Consider the following 10,132-nt stretch of genomic DNA (forward strand, 5'->3'; position numbering starts at 1 on the left):
ACCTACCGGTCCTCGTTATTTGCTTGGACTAAAAGTCAGGAACTCTTCTTTACCTCGAACTCTTCGTTTATTGCTTGTTCACGCTCTGGTATGCACCGTTTCTCTATTGACTATTTTATAAACATAATATAAAAACCACACGTTTCATGAGTCGTTTGAGCTCGTAGAACCACTCATGAAACTGTTCTTATTATATTAGCACTTATTACATCATTAGAATTCCAACACTTATATATACACGTATTACACTGTAGTGAGGAAGTGGGCAACTGAAGGGACGGCATTGATTTGGTTAAAGACATAAATAGAGGGCGGCGCATCACAACGATCAAGTCAAACTCAGAAATTTCATTGTTATTTAATCAAAGTGAAATCTAGAGTATTTCCAATCAAGGAATGATCCTCATATTCACAAACATCTCTATAATTACAGTGAAGGGTCTTTTGTCATCTTCCCTCGTTAATTCCAAGCATTGGCTTAGAGTCGTTATTTCCCTCGGATCCAGGCGCCACAAAGCTCGTGAAGGATTCAGAAACGCCCGTGTCTTTAGTTTGAAAGCCGCTGAGAGAAGAGCCTGTGGTGTCATCAAATCTCCAGTCGGTTAGGTATCCTGGCTTTGACGTGACATCACTGACCTCAACATCTCCTGAAAGCATGGCCACCACTCGTGACATTGGTGGTCTCAAGGCATGAGATGTCTGTGTGCACAGCAGAGCTATGCCAATCATGCGTTTCACTTCTTCCATATTGAATTCAGTCAGCTCATGATCAATAAGTTCAACTTCACGACTTTTCTCGTGTAGATTCCACGCCTGTAAACAAAGGTTACTCAATCAATATAAGAGTTTGCTAAAGGGCACCACCAGATTCACCATTCATGGTCACATATGTTGAAGTTGTGTACATTACCAATAATATCACTCAATTATAACAAGGACGTACCCATTCAAGAAGGTATCTTTTTTCATCCTCCAAGTTCTCATCAGAGTTTGGCCTTCCACTCACTAGCTCAAGAGCCACAACACCAAAGGCATACACATCTATTTTCTCTGTTAGATGCCCACGCATGGCATACTCTGGTGCAAGATATCCACTGCATTGGTACAAAAAACAGCACGAAAATGTGTCATAAGAAAACCAAAATTACAGCCTATGTTGTCAGGGTTTTAGGATACATACATCGTCCCAGCTACTCGGGTACTTATATGGGTTTTCTTGTCATCGTATAGTTTCGCCAGCCCAAAATCAGAAACTTTTGGGACCAGTTTAGAATCAAGTAAAATGTTGCTGGCTTTCACATCTCTGTGTACTATGCGAATCCTCGCCTCCTCGTGGAGATAGACTAGACCTCTAGCTACTCCCAGACATATCTCATAACGAGTTGACCAATCAAGATGTAAAGTTTTATCCCCTGCAACATTCAAATCAATTACAACTACATAATGAGTGCAGGTAGCCTGGCAGAAGCATGGATCGATAAACTATGTCCTGTGCGTACCGAATAGAGCCTGATCAAGACTTCCGTTAGGAAGGTATTCATATACAAGCAAACGATGATCTCCTTCATAGCAGCACCCATAAAGCCTTACTAAGTTGCGATGTTGAACTGCAGAGATTGCTACAATTTCTGCAACAAATTGCCCCTTCCCTTGCCGGGATCCTACCGACAATAGCTTCACTGCTACTTCTCTTCCATCATTCAGTTTCCCCTGTTGAATGTGTTATTTAAAAAAAAAAAAAGTATTACATCTAATCTTCTTTCCTAGTATCTTGAAGAATATACAGATATTTCATCCATTTCGGTATGGGACTTACCTTATAAACAGGCCCAAATCCCCCCTCTCCAAGCTTGTTTGAAGAATCGAAATCTTGCGTTGCACTTTTAAGTTCCGAGTAAGTAAAGGTGAAAGGCTTTACGTCCATACTAAGTATCTCTGCAAGAAAAACGTCGGTTCTAAGAAATCAACCAATTCGAAAGAAGATATTCAAGTTTAAGATTTAATTAGAGGACCCATAGTCTTCGGCTCAAGGGATTGTTTATGTTCCTATTACATCTATACCTTCATCATCTGTGTACCGTTTTCTTCTTTTTCGAATAATGAAGATAGCTACACCTGCAAAGATGCTCAAAAGTCCAACACCAACAATGACACCCACAATAATACCAGTCGTGTTCTTTCGCCGTGATGGTGGCCTATTACCAACAGTTGGTGTGAAATCTGAACATGCATATGTAACACTTAGGCACTAACTAGCATCTGAAGATAGTGAAAATCAGGATGGAGAAAGAATTCTCCCTTTGCGTTACCTGGTGTTGCACTGACGGCTGATATTAATGGTCCATAAGCCCCTTGGATAGGAATACAACATGTTCCTTTCCCAGCCCAGAAAAGATGAATTTCGAGGTGATTTTCTGATACATTTGCCTTATATACTTTCTGAATTGCTCGAACAGTAGAGTCACCAGCTGTTTTACGTACATCAAAATCCTTTTCAACAAGTCTTCCCTGGAAAAACGGGGCTATATCTTAGTATTTATCACCAAATATGGAAAAAGATCACTTCTAAAGCGGAAAGCTTGATCAACTAGTGCAGACCTGGACATAAATGTCAAAACGTCGTCTTCCTAAACCTTTCCAAGTGTTAGAAGTAGAACCTAGAATTTGTATTTCAGCAAACTGAAGTGTTACAGTATAGCCTCCATTTTCTAGCCCCAACCCATAATACCTTAGGGAAGATGCAGACAGTCTTGCTGACTGAAAAAGCTCCGAGTCCAAAGTGTTGACAAATTGTGATTGCGAAGTAGCTTTGTATATATTGCTGCTACTTCCAGCAAAAAGTCCTACACTACTGGCTGCCCATCTCTGACCAGCACTTATGGCAAACGAAGCTGGTCCAAGTTCCTCGTCCTCCCTCTCAAATAGTGCTCCGTTAGTTGACCTTATCTCTGGGCCTCCGCAGTTGATCGAAAAGTCAGAATCTATTTACCAGTCAATAGCAAAAACCTTTTAACAATTTTTTCTTCCAATAGTAGATACAAGCATTGTACATGCGTTTGTTATACTTACAGACTCCTTTGCCTCGATTGCAGGGGAAATTCTTCTGCAGGCAATTAAGTCCTGATAAAACCCTTTTAACCATAAAAAACAGAAATTTAAGAAAGAAATTAGAAGTTGTTTATACACAACGAGAAACATACTAGAATTTCAAGCGTCAGCAAGAACATATTTAAATTCACCTGTTGTCATCTTCCAATGTGAAGTTGTTAGCAATTAGGTTGCTGCACAGATAACATACAGTTTTGTTTATTATTCCCTAGCATATAGTGTTGTCATTTGTGAGACTGAAATTATATAGTGTTTTGTTTACTTACAGTTTTAATTTTGGTAAGCTGACCCATGAAGGAAGACTTCCAGACAAATCATTATACGACACATCTCTGTAAGTAAAGAAAAACATAGTTAAAATTTATTGAATATGTAATAAATTCCAACCCAACTGACTATCTTGGCAAGTCTTCCGTGTCACCAAGACTGGAACCTTATTCAACTAAAATCGGAGTCCAGTAAATATATCAGGAGGATCTCTTAACAATCACTCCACAACATTAGGTGTTTGCCTTTTAATGGATTTTGTTACTCACATATAGCTCAAAGACTGGCTCTTTTGAGTGGGCAAGGAACCATTCAACGTGTTGTTTCCCAGAAACCTGATATAAGGACAACAAATATGTTTCAGAAATATACGGGTAGTTATACATAGAGATCCAAAAGAAGCAGAAAACATATCATCTTACAAGTGAGTAAGTCCAATTAAGTTAAAAAGTGAAGCCGGAATTGGTCCATGTAGTTTGTTGAAGCTCAAATCACTAGAAAACAAACAAAATTACACGGTAAAAAATTAAACTATTTCTGTTTAGTAATGAATGAGGAAGAATATAAAAATTATTATCAGCAGATTAAGATCATGTCGTATTCTTTCCGTGACTTTTGATAATCATCTCACTCTTTTTTGAAAACAGCTTTCAGAGCATTTGAAGAAACACATTGACATATGTACTTACACTTGTTGCAAACTTGAGTATCCTCCAATATTAGATGGTATTGTCCCAGTGAGATTATTGTTCCTCAATACTCTGTGGCATATATCATAAACATTAAATTCAAGGAGGAAGAAACAGTTCAACAGTGCATGAATGGAGTAGAATTTGAATCATGACTCCCTTACAATACACTAAGAGATTTCATGTCTTTGATGAATTCAAGAGATGAGCTTCCATTGGATATATCACCAAGCCTCCTACATATAGAATATGAATATATGGAGAAAGGGAAAGATAGAAAAACAGTAAACAATAAAACTTTTGACACAATGCAACACATACAGTTCTGTCAAAGCAGTTAAGTTGGCAAATGACGATGGAATTGGACCACTCAAACCAGTTCCGAGAATTCTCCTGCAGTAAAACATGTGCCAGTCATTGAATCCCAAATTTACAAGGTAATGGAGAATAATTCTCTACTGAGTAAAATTAATATAAAGGATATAAAAAACAAGATCAACGGTCCATTATAACTCTGTAAAAATGAAATCTTCTTACAAGGTAGTAAGTTTGGTCCATTTTCCTATAAAGTCTGGTATCTGACCTGTAACTTCCAGATNAAACAGTGCATGAATGGAGTAGAATTTGAATCATGACTCCCTTACAATACACTAAGAGATTTCATGTCTTTGATGAATTCAAGAGATGAGCTTCCATTGGATATATCACCAAGCCTCCTACATATAGAATATGAATATATGGATTATGGAGAAAGGGAAAGATAGAAAAACAGTAAACAATAAAACTTTTGACACAATGCAACGCATACAGTTCTGTCAAAGCAGTTAAGTTGGCAAATGACGATGGAATTGGACCACTCAAACCAGTTCCGAGAATTCTCCTGCAGTAAAACATGTGCCAGTCAGTGAATCCCAAATTTACAATGTAATGGAGAATAATTCTCTACTGAGTAAAATTAATATAAAGGATATAAAAAACAAGATCAACGGTCCATTATAACTCTGTAAAAATGAAATCTTCTTACAAGGTAGTAAGTTTGGTCCATTTTCCTATAAAGTCTGGTATCTGACCTGTAACTTCCAGATCAGCAAGCCAACTGATACAACATGAAGATTAAAAATCACCCAATGGCAAGACTAAAATGTAAAGTAATAAATACTAGATTACAAACTTTCCAATCCCAACGATAAGTTAATACTCAAATTCAATATATCTTACGCTTGTTCCAGGTCCACGAGATTAGCAAATGATAAAGGTATCCTCCCGCTGAGCCCAGAACTATCTATGAAGCTGCAATAGATGGAAGAAATCCTTTAAAAATTAACTAAATTGAGAATTTCGTTGTCGGTAATCACTATATGATTTCTGAGGTTAAGGATTTCCTATCAAAATCATAACCAGGAAATAAATACATAAAAGACTTGTCGACTTGACAGATACACTCACATTTGCTGAAGTTTTGCACAATTTCCGAACTCATCTGGTATAGAACCGGAGAAGTTATTTGAACTAATACTACTGCAAAAAAAAACATACATATGTAGAAGGAACCGTCAAAATCTTTCAGAAGCAGTCTGAAGAGACTATCATATGTAAACAATGAAGAAGCAACCTGGGCTTACAGTAATCTTAGATCTGTTAGGAAACCAATTTCCTTAGGAATAGGGCCAGACAACGCATTGATCCCAAAAGTCCTACGCGATAAACATTTGAGCGTGAGAGACTCGACATTATTAATTGAAGGCGTTAGAAAAACACCACAAAAAGAAGACAAAGAAGGTTTCACAGGCTTTACATCCATTGCATTCGAGTCAAATTTCCAATAGCTGGAGGCAGAGAGCCTGTGAGAACATTTTGACCCAAGTTCCTGAAAGAAGGAGAAAACAAAATGTGATTTTGAGGTTCCATTCTGATAGATTCTGTGCGGCATAATAGCTGAAGCAATGATGTTTCTGAATGTGAATGTTCTTTTTGTAGCTAGCCAATATAGAATCAAGTGACATTGTTGATGAAACCATACAGATTTGTGAGGTATTTCAAAGTCCAGAGCTCTTCAGGTATAGGCCCTACAACTTCCCTCGCAAAAACCTTGCTGTCAAAACAACAAGGAGAAGAATTTGAGACTTGACATAATAAACTGAAGCATAGTGTTACGGTTACCGCATGAAATCGGAAATCATTCGAGGAAAAAGAAAATATATATATATATATATATATATATATATACTGTAAATAGTAAAAGTCAATTCCCGGTGGGAGAATTCGTCGAACACATGGGGTGCAGCAAAAAGAGGCGTACATGTTGGTGATGCGACAGATTGTGGAGTTTTCGAAACTGCAGTCGCATTTGATGAGAGGATTGTATGCAGGGTTGTCGTCGAGGACATTGGGGTCAATGGCGGCGCCGGAGCAAAGTTCGCCGCTGATGTTCCATTTACTCCGCTCCTGTATCTTCCAAGCCGCAAAGATGGAGTTCAAAGCTCGCGCTGTAACGGTCAATTATTATTAGCTCTTTTTCACTAATTACGATTTAACTACTAAACAAATAATGATTGATTACATAAAAACCAAATGTCATTTGATGAATGAAACTAAGTTAACCGGTTTATTTATTAATGGTCATTAAAAATATATATATATATATATATATATTATACTAAACAAGATCTAGGCTACAGCCTTCAATTCGATCGATTGAGTTTGAGCATGTCAAGTGTTCAAACAAGAAGAAGAAGAAGAAGACGACAAGACCTTCGTCGGGATAAGTGGTGGCTCCAGTTCGGTTTTGGGCTCGAACCACTTGAACGGAACCGAAATTACACAAGAAGAACAAGGCGGTGAGAAATAGAGAAGGAGACCTCCGTAGCCTGAGCATCGTCGGCACCAAAATTTCTAGGGCGAAGAAGATTATGTGAGAGAGAGCCGCCAAAACTAGACGGAGGAGTTTCTACTTTGATTCAAATAATGGTGTTTATGTTGGACTTTCAAGAGATAATTGCAATTTTGCTCGATTTGAATTTAACTAATGGTCTAACCAACACACTAATCCCTCCTTCGCGAGACGCAAGACGGTGTCAGTCACGCGCCTCATCTTTTGAAGGAACAAAGCATGTGGAGCGCACGCGTGTGAAATCGAGGGTGTGTTTCCATGTCAACGGAGATTTTTCAACAATGGCGGCTGCGATACAAAGTACAAAGTGTGTATGTAAGCAACACCACCCCCTTTGGACCTTGACACTAAATTCCAATGATGATTTGGTCTTCAGGAAGTATAATGTTAATAATGGGACCAAAGACAATTTATCCCGGAGAAGAAGAAATAAAGCACATATATGTAGCTAGATATATATGTTAAAGTACGACAACGGTATGTAACAGTATAAAAGTAAGCAAGACATAAGCTTTGTTAACGGGGTTTGGATAACCTACATCCCCGGGACCAAGTCCAGAATTTATTATCTAGAAGTAGAACTTCAACAATACCATCAACAGATCTCTCTATCTTATTCATGGGGTGACGCCACACATCTTGTGTGTATCTTTCAATAATACCTAAGACGCGCACCTCTCTATGAAACGCTCTCTTGGTATTTATAACAATGGCTCAACCCTAGAGTTAACAACTTTCCTATTCTGAACCGGTAAACTAACATATTTAGATAACTCCTAAATAGAATTAATCATAATTCCGTAACTCGGTAGGATTAGTATAGCTTGCACCTCAAGCTTTCTTCAAGCTTATACCAACATTCTTCCTCTTAAGCTTGAAATCTTTTTCTTCCAAATCTCTCATGCCAATGAGATCCCTCATTTCTTTAAACTCGTTTCATTCCCGGAGTTCCAAGTCTTGGCAGGCTAGGTTCCCGTTTCTTCCTCTTCTTAACCTTCTTTCCCTTCACAGCTCTTTGCATATTCATTCGGCTCTTGTTTCTAGTCTTCTTGTTTTTATAGCAAAACCCAAACGTTTGCTCTCTCTTTCTTTTGCAGCCAAGACAGATGGGCCAGCTTCTCCTTAAGTGATAGGATCTCCCTAGGATAGAAACTCTGATGAAGGCTGTAGACTGATGAATGATGATGAGAATCGGTGATGATGGTGTCACTACAAGAAAACAGTCGATTAGCGACTACAAGTAGTGACTACATTTGTAGTCGCCAAAAATAACGACTAGATAGTGACCATTTTGCGACTAAGTTGTGACTACAGTAATTTAGTCGCCAATCAGTCTCTACTTTACCGACCACAGTAGATAGTCGTACTATAGTCGTCAATTTAGCGACTATTCTACGACTCATTCGGCGAGTCATTAAATAGTCACCCCGTAGTCGCCAAATAGTCATAAAATACAGTTAAAAAACGTGGTTTTTTTTGTGGGGGCCAACTGATATTGAGTAGTCGCCTATTAGTGGCATAGATGTAGTCTTTAAAAACAAATTGCACCCATTTGTCTCCTTCATTCCAACACAATTGTCTTTCCTTCCCCAAAAAAAAATGTAGATCACAACCAAAAATTTGACTTTATAAAACCTTTTATTTTCTCCTTTTATATTCTCCAAAAAATATATATATATATAGTTCTTAAAAAAAACACAATATATATATATAATGGCGGGAAATTTTTCATTAGAATTCGAATTAGTGGGGTTGGACCAATTCTCGTTTGGAAATAGCCAAGATACAGTTCAGAATAGTGGCGGTAAGTTTTTCTGTCCATGTAGTGTTTGCAAGAACAATAGATGTCTCTCAGGTAGAAGAGTTATGATGTATCTGTTTGATGCATTTAAACGATCGTGAAGTAACTGTCATACGAAAGAACCTGTCGGCAATAGAAGGGAAAGTAGAAGAAGAAAACAAACATATGTTTTAAGAAGCCTATCATTTTCTTACTTTTATTCACAAACAATATTTGCATAGGATTTCTTATGAATATGCTCTATTTAAAGCATCTATATAGGTTATATATAGAATCTTTTCCTTATTTCTTTTTTTTTTTGTTTCAATATTCATTAAGGATTAATAAGTACTAAAATATTTTATGTAAATTAAGATAGAAATTATAATAATAAAATTAAGATATAATTAAGATAGAAATTATAATAATAAAATTAATTTATTATTTTAGTTATTATTATAATTAAGATAGAAATTATCATTACAAATTCTTTTAATTATTATTATAATTAAGATAGAAATTATATATAGAATCTTTTCTATCTTAATTTTATTATAGAAATTATAATTATAATTATAAATTAATTTTATTATTATAATTTCTATCTTAATCATAATTTATATCTTAATTATAATTTTAAGGCCCATTAACTAACCTAAACCCATTAACCCACTAACTAACCTAAACCCATTAACCCACTAACTATATAATCGTGAAAACCCTAATCTCACACACAACCCTAATCTCTCGAAACTCAACTCTATCGCCTCTCTCGAAACTCAACTCTATCGCCTCTCTCAAACCCTAATCTCACAACACAACCCTAATCTCTTCGAATCTATCAGTTTCAATCACCAACAAGATGCCACATCGAGGGAAGAAGAGGAAGGTTGGTCCTAACGTTACTCAGAGAGCGACGGGGGCACCACCAAATCGACGGCCTAATACTCTGCCCAATCGGTACAACTTCACGCCGGCGGGACAAGATCCTCCTCCTCTGTAGACGCCTGAAGCACAAGTCAGCGGTTTGCAACGACAGTCTCCAGCCCAGATCCGGAACTATCCTCCGCCGCAACAACTTTTTCAGAACTCGTCTACACATCCACCTCCACCCGAGCTACACCGGACTCCTTCAGAAGAAGTCCACTTCAATCCACGGACTCAGGGAAGAAGTCGGGATGTCTCTCCGCCTTCTCCAGTTCGACCCTCTCAAACTCAGGGGAGAAGTCAGGCGAGAAGTCAGGCGAGAAGTCAGGACAGAAGTCGGGAAGTCTCTCCACCTTCTCCTGTTCGACGCTCTCAAACTCAGGCGAGAAGTCAGTCGCATCCATCGCATCCATCTTCTCAAGGGAACAACTTTGAAGAAGAATCTTCTCCGGTGTTGCCCGAACTACAGTC

General features: G+C 37.8%; 1 protein-coding gene across 1 annotated transcript; it reads right to left on the reverse strand.

The window, feature by feature from the left end:
- On the reverse strand, window positions 327–7,059 carry LOC104758906 (probable LRR receptor-like serine/threonine-protein kinase At1g56140). The gene is made up of 24 exons (XM_010481879.2): window positions 6,816–7,059; window positions 6,364–6,550; window positions 6,085–6,156; window positions 5,860–5,931; window positions 5,687–5,758; window positions 5,511–5,582; window positions 5,283–5,354; window positions 5,089–5,160; window positions 4,873–4,944; window positions 4,709–4,780; window positions 4,065–4,136; window positions 3,798–3,869; window positions 3,645–3,710; window positions 3,375–3,440; window positions 3,240–3,281; window positions 3,070–3,131; window positions 2,599–2,981; window positions 2,310–2,508; window positions 2,062–2,220; window positions 1,817–1,935; window positions 1,500–1,710; window positions 1,181–1,412; window positions 944–1,094; window positions 327–813 (listed from the first exon to the last, which is right to left on the reverse strand). The coding sequence occupies exons 1-24, from the start codon at window positions 6,937–6,939 to the stop codon at window positions 448–450; spliced, it is 3,087 nt and encodes a 1,028-aa protein (XP_010480181.1). The 5' UTR covers window positions 6,940–7,059; the 3' UTR covers window positions 327–447.

This window comes from Camelina sativa, chromosome 17, assembly GCF_000633955.1.
Source record: "Camelina sativa cultivar DH55 chromosome 17, Cs, whole genome shotgun sequence".
NCBI classification, from domain to species: Eukaryota; Viridiplantae; Streptophyta; class Magnoliopsida; order Brassicales; family Brassicaceae; genus Camelina; species Camelina sativa.